This window comes from Labeo rohita, chromosome 19 (genome assembly GCF_022985175.1).
Source record: "Labeo rohita strain BAU-BD-2019 chromosome 19, IGBB_LRoh.1.0, whole genome shotgun sequence".
Classification (NCBI taxonomy): Eukaryota; Metazoa; Chordata; class Actinopteri; order Cypriniformes; family Cyprinidae; genus Labeo; species Labeo rohita.
In genome coordinates this window covers 33,644,184-33,662,839 of record NC_066887.1, presented here as the reverse complement: position 1 = coordinate 33,662,839, position 18,656 = coordinate 33,644,184, and the positions used below count along the sequence as shown (strand labels likewise).

Sequence of the window (18,656 nt, the reverse complement as noted above, 5' to 3'; positions counted from 1 at the left end):
ATATATATAAAATAATGTAAATACTAAATATTATTTAATATTTATATTTTCAATTATTTATGTATATTTATGGTGGTAATTTTCGCCTACTAGTTATAAAGACAAATTTATAAATAAAATAAGTTTATAAAAGACAAATTCATTTTTATAAAAGGAAAATACACTTGCATTTTTATCAGTATTTTTGCAAGTATTTGCATGGAAGCTGGATAAAATGCCATAAAATAAATACATTTAAACAGATAATTGCGACTTTTATCTCACAATTCAGACTCACAATTAACAATTCTAAAAAAAAGTCAAAATTGCAAGATATAAACAGACTTGCAAGATATAAATGTAGAATTGTGAGATATAAACTCTGAAATAAAAAGTCTGAATTTTTGTAGCAGTGAAAAACAGCTAAACTTCAAGATATGAACTCAGAATTGTGAGGAAAAAAGTCTGAATTGTGAGATAAAAGTCACAATTACCTTTTTTTCCCCATAATTCTGTAATAGGTAAAAAGTTAAAACCTTATTTTGTCTAATGTAGGCCTGTTGAACATCCAAAACGGCAAAATATTGTTACTGGCCAAAAATGTCAAGTGCTTGCATCCCTAGTAGCCATCTACGTAGGCAGCAAACAGCAAGCCAGCTCACTGTTTTGGACCAGAGCCAAGTTTGCAAGTGGACAGAAACATAGTGATTTATTCCAGTATGAGAACCTTCCACCTTTCATGAAGAGAAAGAATGAGAAAGAGAAAGGAGGAGGATGAACAGACACAAACAGACTGCGCTGCGGAGGTTATAAATAGACGGAGGATGTGAGAGCGCGCGTATAGGAAGCAGCTCTTCTGTCCTACTGCGGTGATGCTAATGGAAGTTAATATGCTGCAAAGAGCCAAACTGAGACACAGGAGAACAAACGACAGGACAGAACCGCCACGGGAGGCAAATTACACTCTCTCAAAAAACATTCTGATCTTTAGCACTTTCAGGGAATTCTATGTTCTTTTTGAAGAGCAATCATGCTGGAATAGTATTTATGAGATAGCACCTGTGCGATGTTGTTTTAGAAAGTTTAGAAGTGATTATTTGTGTCAGAGCACAAAAGTTTGTAACAGTTAGTGTGGCAACAGGCTTGCACTGCTTAACTACAGTTCCCATAATTCTCTGCACAAGAATGATAAATGCATTGATAAAACCTCAAGGTTGAGCTGGTTAGCATAACCCCATTAACCCCCCAGTGCTGTGATTTTTTTTAAAACTAAAACTATTACAAATCCTTTTTTGTCCACTGAAATTTAAATATAAAATATTAATGTTAGATTAAAAACTTAAACCTAAATGAAAATTCTGAATGTTGCATTGGAAACTAAATAGGGATGTTAACCGATCACCGTTTGACCGGTGGTTGACCGTATCAACGTTAACCGGTCAAAGTTGTCGGTACGGTTAAAAAAAAAAAAAGTGATATCTAAATTAGGCTATTATAGACAGTGGACTATACGCTACTACAGTTAGCCATCTCATTCCTCATCTTTTTGTGTTAAAATGAACAAATTATCCCTCACACTCAATTTTTCAAACATACTTAATAAACCAATAAAAACATTTGGCGCGAGGTAACAGCGTTTGTTTTGTTTGTTAAAACACTCTTAGAGCGGCGTCTCTTCGGAGCTGTCATTTTCTTAAATGAGCCGTGGCAATGTTTCAAATGAGCTTCTAACCTAGACAAACGCCTTTATTTTCAAAGCGATCACCTTGTACCCAAACCATTTGAAACTAAGGAGCCATTTGTCCTACGATTACATACAACAAGCTCTTCGGCGCCGCGTTTGCGGGACTCATGTTTCGCGCTGTAGGGGATTTTAAAAAAGTGACGTAAGTGGCAGTGTGTGTGTGTGTGTGCGGGAGATACAGAGTTGCGAAATTGCAGGCGCGGCTCGAAATGGCTGTTATTTCAAATAGCGTACCATATTTTAAACTAATCGGTTAACCGGTTTCAACCGGCTAATGAGGCTCGGTGGTCGGTCAAGAAATTTTTTAGTTTTCGCCATCCCTAAAACTAAATGAAATAATGTCAGTTTAAGTGAAATACTAAAATCACTGTTATGTCCCCAACAATTTCAAAATCAATTTAATCAAACATACACCTTGGCTGTTTTGTGTTCATGTGCTTCTCCGAATTTTGTTTTGTTTATGACTATCACTCTATATAGACTAACACAATCAGATACAACAATAATTTCTCAAATATTTATTAGCCTAAAATGTAAACTGATAGATTTAACATGTTATGAGATGACCGGATGCTTTCAACTGATTTCAAATTATTCAAAATAAAGTCAAACTACTGGTCAAACTATTTAAAATATTGTTAATTTAAGCTGCAAACTCGATCATTATGCACAGCATTTCCATCTAACATGTGTTTTAAAGTACAATCTCCTCGTATTAATGGAGTTTTCACTAGTTAGCAGTAAACCGGTTAGCTTACCTGAATATAAACACAAATAAGATTTGTGTTTGTGTTGTCTTCAATGTGGAAAGCAGTTATCTTCTGTATACTTATGTATATTTACTTGTAAACATCATACTTTTTTCACTTATTTCAGTTAATCTCATAAAACTAGCGAGATAAGCCACTGATTGTACTGCTGGTGTAGTATAAACCGCTTCGATTGATTCAAACTCGTGACTTGATCATTCAGTTCAAACGATTCTCTAGCAAAAAACAAGATTAAAAGAGCCATTCATTTTCATATTTCGAAATCGCTTGTAACGATTATAAAAAGCACGTAATGATGAAACGGGGCTTTTCGAAACTCCGAATCAGTTAAACCATTGCGTGCCAAAATGATTCACTATTTCGAAGCGCTCCAATCGGATCGCGAATCATTTGAATTAAATTGGGACTTCAAAGCGCGTATCGCGAATCATTTGATTTAGATCGGAACTTCGAGCACGTATCGCCAATCATTAGATTTACAGTACATCGGAACCTCGGAGCGGGTTCGCGAATCGCGAATCACTTGATTTAGATTGGAACTTCGAGCACGTATAGCGAATCATTTGATTTAACTTAGATCGGAACTGTCAGCACCTATGGCGAATCATTTGATTTACATGGGAACTTCGGACCGGGTTCGCGAATCATTTGATTTAGATCGGGATCGGCACGTACATCGCGAGTCATTTAAAACGGATCGGACCGCGAATCATTTGATTTACATGGGAACTTCAAAGCGGGTTCGCGAATCATTTGATTTCATGTTGGGATCTTTGGAGCGGGTTCGCGAATCATTTGATTTGGATCGGAACTTCGAGCACGTATCGCGAATCATTTGATTTACATGGGAACTTCGGAGCGGGTTCGCGAATCATCTGATTTAGATCGGGACTCGGCGCGTACATCGCGAGTCATTTAGATCGGATCGGACCGCGAATCATTTGATTTACATGGGAACTTCAAAGCGGGTTCCCGAATCATTTGATTTAGATCGGAACTTCGAGCCCGTATCGCGAATCATTAGATTTACAGTACATCGGAAATTCGGAGCGGGTTCGCGAATCGCGAACCATTTGATTTAGATCGGAACTTCGAGCCCGTATCGCGAATCATTTGATTTAGATCGGGACTCGGCGCGTACATCGCGAGTCATTTAGATCGGATCGGACCGCGAATCATTTGATTTACATGTGAACTTCAAAGCGGGTTCGCGAATCATTTGATTTAGATCGGAACTTCGAGCCCGTATCGCGAATCATTAGATTTACAGTACATCGAAACTTCGGAGCGGGTTCGCGAATCGCGAACCATTTGATTTAGATCGGAACTTTGAGCCCGTATCGCGAATCATTTGATTTAAATGGGAACTTCCGACCGGGTTCGCGAATCATTTGATTTAGATCTCGGCACGTCTTTTAGATCGGATCGGACCGCGAATCATTTGATTTCATGTTGGGATCTTCAGAGCGGGTTCGCGAATCATTTGATTTGGATCGGAACTTTGAGCACGTATCGCGAATCATTTGATTTACATGGGAACTTCGGAGCGGGAACTCCGGGAACTTAATTTTCTTTAGGGATGTTTTGACAGGTTAAAAACATTACACTTTAAGAGAACACATTGGATGAGATACAGTTTTCACTGCTTTAATTGATTAGGTGATTAGGTGATTAACAGAGCTTTCAGTAGTTTTCATACTTGTCTAGATCAACTTTAAATAAAGAAATAAGTAAAGCCAGTAAATTTTTGATTATGTATGTGAAATTTAGCCAGCAAGAAAAACTAATTAATTTATTATTTCCTATATCCTCTTTTGAGTAGTCAAACAATCCAAATAAAACATCTTTAAAACAGAAAGAAAAGTCACTTACAAAATGAGATTAAATAAATCTGACCAAAATTTCTCATTGTAAGTACATTGCAAAAACAAATGAATTAAATCTTCCTCAGAAGAGAGACAAAAACAGCAACTCACTTCAATGTCTGATTTATTTTATAATTAAGCTATGTTCATAATATATATTAAGCTTTTTGTGAAATTTGGATTAACTCATTAATCTGTTGATTGACCTCTTCATATTTAAGTAGAGATCCGTTCCCAAAAACCTCTCCAAAAAATGACTTAAAAAAAAAAAACTAATTGTGGCCTAATCCAGGTTTAGACTAAGCCCTGTCTATGAAACCGGGTCCAAAGGATTTTGATTTTTGCTTAATGTCCATCAATTTTGGTGCAACTTACTGATTTTGCCAGTGGTTAAAAAGCACTTTCTGTACTTGGAACTTGAAGGCATTGAGAATGACAATGTGACTAACAAGAAGTGATCAACTATTGGATAATACAGTACTAACACTGCTCTGAGAACTGTGTGATAGTACCTGAAGTGCAAACAATACACCCTGTACTTGCCTTCTTCTTTACTCATGGTCACAGGTTCTATAAATACCTCCACCCTTACCATCCTGCTATTTCTAGACCGCTGGTCACAACCGGGTCTTGAAACTGACAATCAGTTCAGCACATTCCCACAAACCCTGCAAACATGGGAGAGAGGGAGGAAAACACAGAAGAGTCGCTAGTCTGATGAGTCAGCAGACGAACGGGGGCGTCTCGTTATCGGATCAATGGCGAGATTACGGACAGCTGATGTTCCCGAGACAATGGGTTGGGTGCGGTGAATTACACCATAGGAAACCGATCAAATATCCTCACAGCACAATCAGTGCTTTTGCTGACAAATGAATGAAACCTGCATGATGTAAAATTGCTGCTTGTATGACAAAATAATTCCATTATAATTATATTATATACAGATTGTGTACAGTTATATAGTTATTTTCAAGTTTCCATTGAAATTAGTTTTTTTAATCATGCACATAAATAATATACAATACCAGTCAAAAGTTTTTGAACAGTAAGATTTTTAATGTTTTTAAAGACATCTCTTCTGCTTACCATGCCTGCATTTATTTGTTTCAAAGTACAGCAAAAACAGTAAAATTTTGAAGTAATTTTTACTATTTAAAAAAACTGCTTTCTATTTGAATATATTTTAAAATGTAATTTATTTCTGTGATCAAAGCTGAATTTTCAGCATCATTACTCCAGTCTTCAGTGTCACATGATCCTTCAGAAATCATTCTAATATGATGATTTGCTGCCCAAGAAACATTTATTATTATTAGCATTATTTACACATTTTTCAGGATTCTTTGATGAACAGAAAGATCCAAAGATAAGCATTTATCTGAAAAAAAAGCTTATACAACATTATACACTATACCATTTTGTTGATAAAGTAATTATAGAAATTAATAATTTTATTTAGCAAGAATGCTTTAAATTGATCAAAAGGGATTATAAAGACATTTGTAATGATACAGACATTTTCTAGTTTACATAAATGCTATACCTCTGAACTTTCTATTCATCAAAGAAACCTGAAGAAAATTTCAACATAATAATAATATTTTTTTTTTTTTTTTTTTTGGCAAATCAGAATATTAGAATGATTTCTGAAGGATCATGTGACTGGAGTAATGATGCTAAAAATTCAGCTTGAAATCACAGGAATAAATTACATTTTGAAATATATTAAAATAGAAAACAGTTATTTTAAATAGTAAAAATATTTAAAATCTTTATGTTTTTACTTTGGATCAAATAAATGCAGGCTTGGTGAGCAGAAGAGACTTCTTTAAAAACAAAAAAAGTCTAACTGTTCAAAAGCTTTGACTGGTAGTGTATATTATTTAAGTATTTAATATATAAATAATAAATAAAAAGTTATTTTATATTGCAGCAGAATTTACCCATTAGTACAATGTTATCTAAAAGACAAATACCATACAATACTCGCTTCTTTTTGTATTTTTGAATTCAGAATTGGTAAAAGTTACTAGTTTACTTGTTAACAACATTGATTATCCTGTCAGTACTATAACTGCTATTTGCAAAATGATGGATGCTTTAAAGCTCTTCATATTGATTGATTATTGGAAATCAGTGTGAGAGTAACCTTTCCATTGTTTGCATCACTTGTATTGTGTGTTTTTTGCTGACATCTCATGTTGAAATACTGCTAAAGAACATAAAATGCAAATGTAATGTAAACTAATAGAAATATACCTGCTGTCAAACTGTACAGTAACAGTCTGCACTGTTTGTTTTAGACCTTCTGTTGTTACGGTAACGCAAACATCCTTCTGCAGAAAGTTGCTGTTTTAGGTTCAGGAATGAACTGTCTGTGATTTGCTGCAGACACTGAAAACACAAACGTCTCACCCACATCCAGCACACTGCAGTGAGGACATGCTTTACGTTTACCACATGGGATTTGTGTGTTTGTGTGTTATTTCATCCTGTAAGGAGCGTGTGAACTGCTACAGTTCTTTATAGACTTTCACAAAGCAATTGAACAATGTTTTGTTTACTAAGTTCTCCATAAGAAGCCATAGTTATGAATTATTTATAGAGGCCATTTAGCTGGATAAATTAAATTATTATTATTTTTTCCACCAGAAAAGCAGGATATGTCAATGCAAATAAACAAACATTTATTGTGAGCATGATCTGAGATGACAAAATGCTCTAGACATAATTGTTCTATAGGAAGTGCACTGTAATGCTCAGCAGTTTCCATCAGCTTTTACAAAGAGATCGCCGGTCATCTTTCTTCTCTGTAATTGTGGCTAGAAATGTTTTTAGGAATCAATTGCGTGTGGTAACTTCCACAAATATAATCAAAGAGCAACCAAAAAGCATGCTTTTTGTTTCAGCATCCTGTTTAAAGGACTTTTATGCGCACGACTATGGATTTGGATCTAATAAAATGTGACTGAATATCTTAATGCGCTGTGCTGACATGTGCAGTTAGGTGTCCAACTCACTGGCTTTATGCAATAAACTGACCGGGGCGCATTTACCACAATCAGCGCTTTTACGCACCATTGCGCATAAGCGTGCGCGTCAGGACACCTGCTCAGCTGTTTGACAGCATCGCAACTTTTCCCGCCAGATTAGATTTTGTAACAGTTGCAGTTCTAAAACATTAAAATAAAGATTATAAAGCTATTTTAGAGCAATTCCACTGCAGCACTGTAAAGAAATTCGATGATGACAATGGGCGGAGCTTTTACTCTGTCTGAGGAAGATCGCATGGGGCAGGAGCAGAAGCATGGTAAACACAGTGAGGAGGAGGGTAAAGTTAAACTGCTGGCGTTAACCCATCATGGAGAGCATCTCTGCGCACTGATACATGAGCTACGGGTCTGTTTTGGAGAAATCACTTAGGCTGATGTTCATCTGCGCACTTTTCTGGATTGTATGCGTTTGGTTTATCTGTGAAGACATGGAGTGAAGCGTTTTGCGCACCGGTCAGGAAGGATGCCCGAGCGAAGATGTGCACCAGCCGGAAGATCATCTGGAGTTTGTTGGTTCTGTCGGTGCTGGAGATAGGGCTCGGGGTGTCCAGCATCGCCCTGGGCGCGGTGGGCATCAGCCGGGCCAAAGCGGAGCACAAGACCCAGCAGGGCGACGCTTCTCCGGTATGGAGCGGAGTGTGTGTACGTCTCACTTTTCTAGTCTTCTTCAGCGTCAATTACTGATCCACACCTATCAAAACTCTCAGGCATTGAATGTTTGTGTTGTATTTTCTGTTAAAAAGTGCTTTGTTGTCAGATAAGTAGTGCCATGGCACTATCCAGCTAATCATTTTTGGTTACCAGAACGTTCTGGGAAGGTTAGTTTTTGGTTAGGCTATAAAAAAACGAACCTACAGAGAACGTTGCCAAAACGTTCTTGTTTGGTTCTCCAAAATAACCAAATGGGAACGTTAGGGAACGTTAAGCAGTTCTGGATATATTGTGAATTAAAACAAGTAGATGGATTAGAACAAGTTTATGGATTTTCTTTTTGCTTTAAAAGAATATACTTAAGTGCAAACTAAAAGTAATGTTTTAAGATATGTAACTAAATGTTATTTGCATTTAAATAAAATGCATTAACGTTTAAATTTATATTAAATGCATTTTTGACCCACTTAAATAGGACTTTTTTATTCGTAATTATCTTGAAGTCAGTGTATATGTATGTATATATTGGAGAAAGAAATTATGGAAATTAATACTTTTATTTAGCAAGGATGCTTTAATTTGATCAAGACATTTATAATGTTACAAAAGATTTTTATTTCAGAAAAATGCTGTTCTTCTGAACTTTCTTTTCATCAAAGAAACCTGAAAAAATTCTACTCAGCTGTTAAAGATCATGTTACTGACGTAATAATGGCAAAAATTTAGCTTTGAAATCACAGGAATGAAATACATTTTAAAATATATTCAAATAGAAAACAGTTATTTTAAATAGTAAAAATATTTAACAATTTTATTGTCTATCTGCAAGTACAGTTGTTTAAAACTATGCTTTGAAAATTTGAAGTAAACTACAACATTCAATACAGTTAAGCACACTTCTTTTCACAATTGTAGTACCATAGCATTTTGTTACATTAAATGCATTTACATATCATACTTTATGAATGTATAGTGATGCAACTGACACCAACATTGTACCATGGTACAATACAGTGTTTTTTGTAAAGGAAATCTGAACAGAATGGAATACTTTCTGATGTGTCATAACTTTGAATGGTGTCATGAATCATCATAAATAGTTTACTTTCCAGATAAATACTGTTTCTGTTTGCTCCAAAACTCTCAACATGCCAAATAAGACCTGTGTGGTGTTTTCACTTATATTTTGTGAGGTTGTGAAATTTTCAGAGTATATGTGAGGTCTTCATTGACTCATTTGTGTGTGTTCATGTCCAGTTCAGTTCTTGTAAGGTGTGACTCTACTGTAATCTGAATTCAGTATGATTGTGTCACATTTTCTCCTGTACTCTGAATGTTTTTCATCCTGGTAAGATGCTCAAATATCGTGTTTTTCTGTCTCATAGTTTCTTATCTGTGGACTGTGTGGCATGCTGTGTGCACGGAAAAGGACAGGACTGATTGTGAGTACACACTTTAGTATTCTCATATACACATTCTACTGTACAAATACACTACTGTACACTTGAACCACTGTAGAACACACACGGTAAACAATCATTATACAGTACCTCATATACTGTACTGTACTATGTATATAGCACACATAAAGTATGTTATTCTTCTAGAACATACTACTTATTTCTGTACTATTAAACACGCTCTGTTTTATTGCACAGTCGATTATCTTAGAAAGGGCTGTTGAAGTTTCTTCAGATCAGTGGTAAGGTTTTGGGTTCTTTAAAGCATGAGAATTTTCTAAAGAATAAAATGTTCCAAATGGAATGTAAACAGGTTTTTGGTTTAGATTGGAAGCATTTTTAAAAATCTAGAACAGAAATGCAAGTACGTGAACTGTAGGATTCTAAGAACATTCTAATGTACTAACACATCACTTGTTTGTGGTTTTTAATGTAAAATGTAAAAACTCACTTAAAATGCATATTTTCATTTTCAGTTTTGGGTTTTTGGGTGTCTGTATAAACCATTTTTGTAAAATATAAACTATTAACAGTATAAACAATTTTTATTTTTTGCAGTTGAAACTATTTAAAGATTTTTTTAAAGTAAAGTTATGGAGGGCTAAAAACAGAGATACCAAAAATCCCATTAAAAGGTCAACAAAATTAAACTTTATAATTGAATGTTCGAGAGTATACAACATTTTTTAAATAGTAGTATGCTATGTTTGCTGTTAAATGACCTCAATATATTGCATGTTTAATTCAGTGAAAGATGTCAGGTTTTCATACTGGAAATGTGATTTAAAGCAATGGTCAATTTTACTTCTTTCAGACTAGTGGAAAGAAAACTTTCAAAATATACTTTTAAGTGTTTTTTTTTTTTTATTACCCCATTGGTGTCTGTAGATTTCAATTAAATATTACATTTTGTACTTTAATTTTAATCTAATTTTGTGATTTAACACATCCAAAACTATTCAGTTGTGGAATTCTGCAAAAGAGATATCCAAAATCCCCTATGCAAATAACTTTAAACAAAATTAAACAAGAACTTTGAACCTGGCTTTACCAAATGTTCCAATTTCTGGAAAGCAATCCAAATCAGTGTATATATAATTAGGTAATCATACATGTTCTTTATGACAAATGTCCACATCTGAGCTCCAGCTCACAGTGAGCATGTGTGTAAATATCCCAGGATACTTCACTGGAGAGACGAGATTCAATTAGCCACCTCTGAGTGGAATGAGCCGCCCCAGCGGAGAGTGATAATCACAAATCCATACTGAAGTGAAACACTAGGCTGAGAGGTTTCACGTCTCTCCCATCCTACTCTCCACTCTTTTCATATCATTACTTGTTTACCTTTGATTTCTTGTATACAAGCTTTCAGCTTTGTCCTCAAACACGCTTTACCGTTTCTCGTTTTATCTCTCGCTCGCTCCTGCTGATTGATTTTGTTCCATGGGCCTTTATGCACTGGCTGTAATGTTATTGTATGGCTAAAAGGAAAGCCTCCCCATCAGCCTGTAATGGTTCCGAATTCCTGACAGTAACGTCAGGAACTACTCAAGAACACTTAAGCATTTTATCTGCAAATCATATTGACTTTTAGTCCCAGTGGACAGTCTCATCTCAGCAGGGTGTAGATACTTAAACAGCGAACATACTGTAAAAAGTGTGTTTTAGCTGTTCCTCTTCAGTGCGTAATGTGATATGGGCTGCTGTATGAATGGAATACTAGCATAATAGTATGCTGAGTATACGTTCCGCTTTTTTTTTTTTTTTTACAGTAAAATAATATGAGAGATGGTATGCTGTTTTAGCAAAATCGATAATGATATGATTTAGGCCAGTGACAGAATGGCAGAATGAATCTGCTTATTCCCTTCTTTAATTGAAAATTGAATGTGGAATAATATGCAAGAATTTATTTCAAACAGCAGTATGCTACATTATCTTAGAAATAAAAGAGGTTATAGAAGGGCTATTTTGCTTCCATAATATATTAGTCTTTTAGAATAATGGAAAGAAAGCATACAAAATACACATTAAAGTGTTTGTTACACTTGATCTTTTTTTTTTTTTTACATCTGTAGATTTCAGTTAAAATGCATATTTTTAGTTTTAAAGTTTTAAAGTTTTATCTCCACTTCAGCAGAACTTACATACATCAAAATTTACAGTTTTATTCCTCTCTATGTTCTGAAGGTTTTTACTGAAGGGTTTGTTCATACATCATTTATTAGCCTTTATTTTTTGCACTTCATCTGTTTGCATCTGTAGATTTTAATTACAATGCATATCTTTAAGTCGGTTTCTCAAAATGCGTTTTCATCTCCACTTCAGTAACACGTACATACTCCAAAATTTACAGTTTTATTCCTATTTATATTCTGAAGGACTTTACTGTGGGGTTTGTTCATACATCATTCACCTGATTTTATTTTTTACAGTTAATCTGTTTCAGTTATAGTGCATATCTTTACAGACTGTTTCTCAAAATGAGTTTTTTTCTCCACTTTGGTAACACTTACAGGCCCCAAAATTTACAGTTTTATTCCCATTTATATCCTGAAGGTTCTTCCAGAAGGATTTGTTCATATATAATTTAACTGGATTTTTGTATTACACTTTATATATTTGCATCTGTAGATTTTAATTACAATGCATATCTTTTGAAGTCAGTTTCTCAAAATGTGTTTTCATCTTCACTTCAGGAACACCTACATAATTCAAAATTTACAGTTTTATTCCTATTTATATTCTGAAGGTTTTTATAGAAGAATTTGTTCATATAAAACTTGCCTGGATTTTTGTATTGTACTTTATGTATTTGCATCTGTAGATTTATTTATAATGCATATCTTTTAAAGTCGGTTTCTAAAATGGGTTTTCATAAGCGTGTAACACTTACACACTCTAAAATTTACAGTTTTATTCCTATTTACATTCTGAAGGATTTTATAGTGGGGTTTGTTCATACATCATTCATCTGATTTTATTTTTGCACTTTATGTATATCAGGTACAGTGCATATCTTTGAAGTCGGTTTTCAAAATAAGTTTTAATCTCTACTTCGGTAACACATGCCCCAAAATTTACAGTTTTATTCCCATATCCTGAAGGTTTTTCCAGAAGGATTTGCTCATATATCATTTGACTGGATTTTTTATTTGCACTTTATCTATTTGCATCTGTAGATTTCAATTACAATGCATATCTTTTAAAGTCAGTTTCTCAAAATGCGTTTTCGTCTCCACTTCAGTAACACTTACATACTCTAAAATTTACAGTTTTATTCCTATTTACATTCTGAAGGATTTTACTGTAGGGTTTGTTCAGACATCATTCACCTGATTTTATTTTGGCACTTTTTCTGTTTCAGTTATAGTGCATATATTTAAAGTCAGTTTCTCAAAATGAGTTTTTATCTCTACTTCAGTAACACTTACATGCCCCAAAATTTACAGTTTTATTCCTGTTTATATTCTGAAGGACTTTGGGGTTTGTTCATACATCATTCACCTGATTTTATTTTTGCATTTTATCTGTTTCAGTTACAGTGCATATCTTTGAAGTCAGTTTCTCAAAATGAATTTTCATCTCCACTTCGGTAAAACTTACAGGCCCCAAAATGTACAGTTTTATTCCTATTTATATTCTGAAGGTTTTCATAGAAGGATTAGTTCATATATAATTTGCCTGGATTTTTGTATTGCACTTCATCTATTTACATCTATAGATTTCAATTTCAGTGCATATCTTTTATAGTTGGTTTCTCAAAATGCATTTTCATCTCCACTTCAGTGAGACTTACATACTCCAAAATTTACAGTTTTATTTCTATTTATATTCTGAAGAATTTTATTGAGGGGTTTATTCATACATCATTTACCTGATTTTATTTTTGCACTTCATTCAGTTACAGTGCATCTTTAAAGTCAGTTTTTCAAAATGAGTTTTCATCTCCATTTCAGTGACACTTACATGCCCCAAAATTTACAGTTTTATTCCTATTTATATTCTGAAGGTTTTTATAGAAGGATTTGTTCATATAAACTTGCCTGGATTTTTGTATTGTACTTTATATATTTGCATGCAGATTTACAATGCCTGTCTTTTAAAGTCGGTTTCTCAAAATGCGTTCTCATCTCCACTTCAGTAACACTTACATACTCTAAAATTGACAGTTTTATTCACTTTCTGAAGGATTTTACTGTGGGGTTTGTTTATACATCATTCACCTGACTTTATTTTTGCACTTCTTGCACTTATCTATTTCAGTTACAGTGCATATCTTTAATGTCGGTTTCTTAAAATTAGTTTTCATTTTCACTTCAGTAACACCTACATGCCCCAAAATGTACAGTTTTATACCTATTTATATTCTGAAGGTTTTTATACAAGGATGTGTTGATATATATAATTTGCCTGGATTTTTTTATTGCACTTTATCTTTTTGCATCTGTAGATTTCAATTACAATATCTTTAATGATCAGTTTCTCAAAAAGAGTTTGCATCTCTACTTCAGTTGCATTTACATACAACAAAATTTACAGTTTTATTCCTATTCATATTCTGAAGATTTTTACTTAAAATACATATATATATTTATGGCTGTCAATAGTATTTTCTCATAAAAAGAGATATCCAAAATCCCTTCTGTACATTTTTTTTTTAACTCTAACATGTGAACAAAATCAAACAAGAATTTTGAACCTGGCTTTATGCAATGTTTATCTGGAAATTGCAGAGCAAGACAGATGTCAACGTGTTTGCTGCCTCAAAGAACAGAGCAACAAATCCAATGCTCAGATTTCTGATCTGGAAATGTATGCAAATTAGTGCATATTTAATCAGATAATGCCTTGTTTGCATATTTAAACATAACATTTTAGAAAACTTGTAATACAAAACATTTGTCTTGTGATTAATCAAGCGGGGAAAGAAATGTGTTAGTTAAAACTTTTTAACCTATTTAGCTGTAGTGTCTTAGCCTAAAATGTCTTATTACAAGTCACAAATATCATGTAATGGATATTTATGGTATATCTGTGCTGAGCAAGCTGTGTGGAAATGCAATTGCTCTCTATGTTATAGGCCTTCTTAGTGCACCATATATATTGCAAAACACTATTTTGATCATAGTGCCTACCAACAGTATATTAACTTTTTACTCATTCGCAGACTCTTATTACTGTAAGCAATTTATCATAGGAGCCTAAAATATCTGCAGTGCACAATACCATGCAATGACAGCAGCAGTTACAGTGCACTAAAGGGAGGTGTGTCATCCAGGAATCAGGATAACGTGATAATGTGCGACTGTGCTGTGGAGTCAGAAGTCTCTTGTGTAATTTGAGGTCAGATCTGTCCTGAAGTGTTGAGGTGGCAGTTTTCTGCTGGCAGATAATGTCACTGTCTGGACATGGTCTGACCGATTATAAAATCACAGAGCAGCACAATCCATTCTCCCAGTACACAATGGTTTCGTCTTCGTCCTCCGTATACAGTATTTCTGCTGTGCTGTACGCTTCCTGATTAATATACTGTGACCTTTATGAGCATAGAAACCAATCAGAACACCTTAGCAACTACATATCAACACCCTGGAAATGCCCTAGCACTTTGGTTGTTACTTTTGCATAGGCAAACACCACTTTGATAAATAATTAAACTGATACTTATATTTCAGTCTATAAGACTATATATATATATATATATATATATATATATATATATATATATATATATATATATATATATATATATATATATATATTGTACGTTATTCTTTTAATATTGTATGCGTGCAATATGCATCAATATTTTGATATTGCATGTATGCAATATGCATTATTTTAATGGTGTATGCATGTAACATGCATTATTTTAATGACATATGCAACCAATATGCATTATGATTTTGATAGTGTAATGCATGCAATATGCATTATTATTTTAATAATGTTTGTATGCAATATGCATTATTATTTTGATATTGTATGCATGCAATATGCATTATTATTTGAATGTTGTATGCAAGCAATATGTATTATTATTTTAATGCTGTAAGTATGCAATATACATTATTATTTTAATGATGTATGCATGCAAAATGCATTATAATTTTAATGTTTGCATGCAATATGCATTGTTATTTTGATATTATATGCATGCAATATGGTATTATTTTAATGTTATATGCATGCAATATGCATTATTATTTTGATATTGTATGCATTCAGTATGCATTATTATTTTAATGGTGTTTGCATGCAATATGCAATGTTATTTTAATATTATATGCATGCAATATGTGTTATCATTTTAATGTTATATGCATGCAAAAGGCACACTCAAACAGCTAACATTATGTATGTTTCTTTTAATCTCACAGATGATATTATTTTCCTCTTGCTGCATTTGTGGCTTAATCGGTGGAATCCTGAACTTCCAGTTTGTCCGTGCTCTGGTCAAGCGTCCAGACGCCATGCGCTCTCTTCATTTGGCCGTCATGTCTCTGGCATGTCTGGGCATCAGCAGCTGCACGCTGTCCACATGGCTGACCTGCAGACTGGCCAGCAGCGAACAGCAGCGCATGTTTCTAGAAAGAGAACATTCACTACATCACTCGCACGAAATGGCAGAGAAGGTACGCCTGGAGCTGGTATGTTTGTGCGGTCTGTGTGTGCCGGTGTATCTCACACACTTACAGTCAACATTACATCAAAACTGACTCAGAACAGAACAGAAATACAAACACTGAATAAAGCCAGATTCACACTTCTTGTTTTGTTAATACATTAGTTTGTTTCTTCATCAGATTTGGAGAAATGTAGAATTGCATCACTTGCTCCCCAATGGATCATGTGCACTGAATGGGTGCCGTCAGAAACAGCTGATAAAAACACCACAATACTCCACAAGTAATCCAGTCCTGTAGCGAAAAACTGTGTGTTTTTACTTCAGACTGTTGCTTCTGGCTAAGATACAAGTCCTTAATCTATAATAACGTTTATAATAACAATTATTGGGATGTTTTTGTCAGCTGTTAGGACTCTCATTCTGACGGCACCCATTCACTGCAGAGGATCCACTGGTGAGCAATCGATGCAATGCTACATTTCTCCAAATCTGATGAACAGACAAACTCATCTACATCTTACTCATACAGTAGCTAAAAATGGAGGTTGTCTGTCTCTTGTCTGCTTGAATGTACATCTCGTACCATAACCTACTCACAAACTCAACTGTGTGTTTATCTGTTTACAGGAGGTTTTGGATAACACCAGCAATGGCATCTCTCAAATCTCCTACAACGGACGGAGCGCTTCGCCGTGACAGCTCGCTGCCCACTCGCTCTTAACAGCACAGTTCTTCCACCTGATTGGCTGAGTCAGGCTGACAGTTCTTCACTCTGATTGGCTGAGTCGAGCTGACAGTAGAAGCACAAACGGTGTTCGCAGAATATCCTGTAGACGGAGCGTCAGATAACAGTATCGAGCAGACAGACAGCCAATCAGTGTCCAGTTACCTGATGACCTCAGGAGAGGTCAGAGCTGATGACCTTGACGACTAGCGTACAGAAAACAGACATTTGAGTACGAAACAAGCATGCAATCCAATTTCTCTCTATTTCTATATCTCTTTCTCTCTCCCTGTATCTAAATAAAGGGAATGTTGAATCTGAAATTGTAATCCTGATATTGTATGGTATACTGAATGCTTTTATCCTGATCGTATAAATGCACACTGTAAAATGCCTGTAAAGATATTTATTAATTTACAGTATTTTTATATAGAGGCTTCATATGAAAATGAAATAAAGATGTCAAATGTAATTTGTGGCATTATGACTGATGATTAAACCATTAACACACAAAAACATTTCATTCACACACCAAGTGCTACATTATTTTATTTCACTCAGTGTCCTTTTCATCTATTTATTCCATTTTTAAATTAACAAGTCTTTTCAGTTTCATTTCTTTTTAATTTAATTTTTTGATAATTCTCAATCATTATTTTTATAATTTTTTATTTGACTTTTAAATATTTCTGTACTACTAGTGATGCAAATAACATAGGTATTTACTAACAAAGACATAAAATTGTTATTTACAGTGTTTTTTTATAGATGCTTCATATAAGAATCAATACAGATTTCTGCATGCAGTATGCACTCTTATTTTTGTGTTATTATTTTAATGTTTTTTGCATGCAATAAGCATTATTATTTGAATGATGTATGTATGCAATATGTATTTTTTATTTTAATGTTATATGCATGCAATATGCATTGTTATTTTTATATTCTATACATGCAATATGTGTTATTTTAATGTTACATGCATGCAATATGCATTATTATTTGAATGTTATATAAAAAAATGGCAAAGGAGTTTTTATTTATTTGCAGAATTTTTTATAGAGCATAAGTTATTTATAATTTATAATTTATTTAAAATCATTTATATCATTTTTTAAAATGTTAATTATAATTTATTATTAACAAAAACAACAGAAAAAATTCAAACAAAATCGCAAGATATTTATTTTACTATAACTTCTAATTAATTATTTATAATTTATTTTTATTTTTAATTAAATTATTTTTTATTTTCACATTTTAGTTAACTAATTAATAAAATGATTTTTTTTTTTTTACTTTTAAATAGTTCCTTACTATTAGTGATGTAAATAATTTGGCTGCTTATATCAAAAACAGCAGAAACACAATTCAAGCAAAATCACGTTTAATTTTTATTTATTTTTATGATTTATTTATTTTAACGTAAAATAATTTATATCATATCTTTTCATTTTCAGTTAATTATAATTTATGATTAACAAAAACAACAGAAAAAAAATCAAAAGAGATTTATTTTATTATATTTATTTTTTTAAATAATTATTTATAGTTTAGATTTAATCAAAATTATTTTTTATTTTTACATTTCAGTTAACTATAATTAATAAAATAAATTGTTTTTTACTTTTTAAATAGTTCCTTACTATTAACAAAAACAACAGAAAAAAAATATATAAATCAGAAGATTTTATTTTATTTTATTTTTCTATGTGTAGTTCCTCTCCTCTCCGCCAGCGGTCGCGCGTCGCTCCGCACATTTCGCATGCGACC

At 33.5% G+C, this 18,656-nt stretch overlaps 2 protein-coding genes across 5 annotated transcripts in view; one reads left to right on the top strand and one right to left on the bottom strand.

Annotated features, from left to right (window-relative positions):
- itgb8 (integrin, beta 8) overlaps nt 1-2,642 on the bottom strand; it is an 81,690-nt gene extending 79,048 nt beyond the window's left edge. The window contains exon 1 of the mRNA XM_051137187.1: nt 2,482-2,642. The gene's annotated coding sequence lies outside the window, so the exon portion shown is untranslated. The remainder of the gene's footprint in view (nt 1-2,481) is intronic.
- Nucleotides 2,643-7,655: 5,013 nt separating this feature from the next.
- On the top strand, nt 7,656-17,313 carry LOC127182072 (transmembrane protein 196). 4 transcript variants are annotated; one of them, XM_051137181.1, is made up of 4 exons: nt 7,656-8,038; nt 9,451-9,507; nt 15,912-16,166; nt 16,787-17,313. In XM_051137181.1, the coding sequence occupies exons 1-4, from the start codon at nt 7,892-7,894 to the stop codon at nt 16,853-16,855; spliced, it is 528 nt and encodes a 175-aa protein (XP_050993138.1). In that variant the 5' UTR covers nt 7,656-7,891; the 3' UTR covers nt 16,856-17,313. The 4 variants fall into 4 exon arrangements, with proteins under 4 accessions (XP_050993138.1, XP_050993137.1, XP_050993135.1 ...); XM_051137180.1 differs by having other exon boundaries at nt 15,912-16,181; XM_051137178.1 differs by having other exon boundaries at nt 7,656-8,056.
- The last annotated feature ends 1,343 nt before the right edge of the window (nt 17,314-18,656 follow it).

Bases quoted from the DNA above. Each gene is read 5' to 3' on its own strand.
- LOC127182072 (XM_051137177.1), top strand. From the start codon at position 7,892: ATGTGCACCAGCCGGAAGATCATCTGGAGTTTGTTGGTTCTGTCGGTG. The intron at 8,057-9,450 runs GTACGTCTCACT...TCTGTCTCATAG, and splicing joins CGGTATGGAGCGGAGTGTGT to TTTCTTATCTGTGGACTGTG. The intron at 9,508-15,911 runs GTGAGTACACAC...TTAATCTCACAG, and splicing joins GGAAAAGGACAGGACTGATT to ATGATATTATTTTCCTCTTG.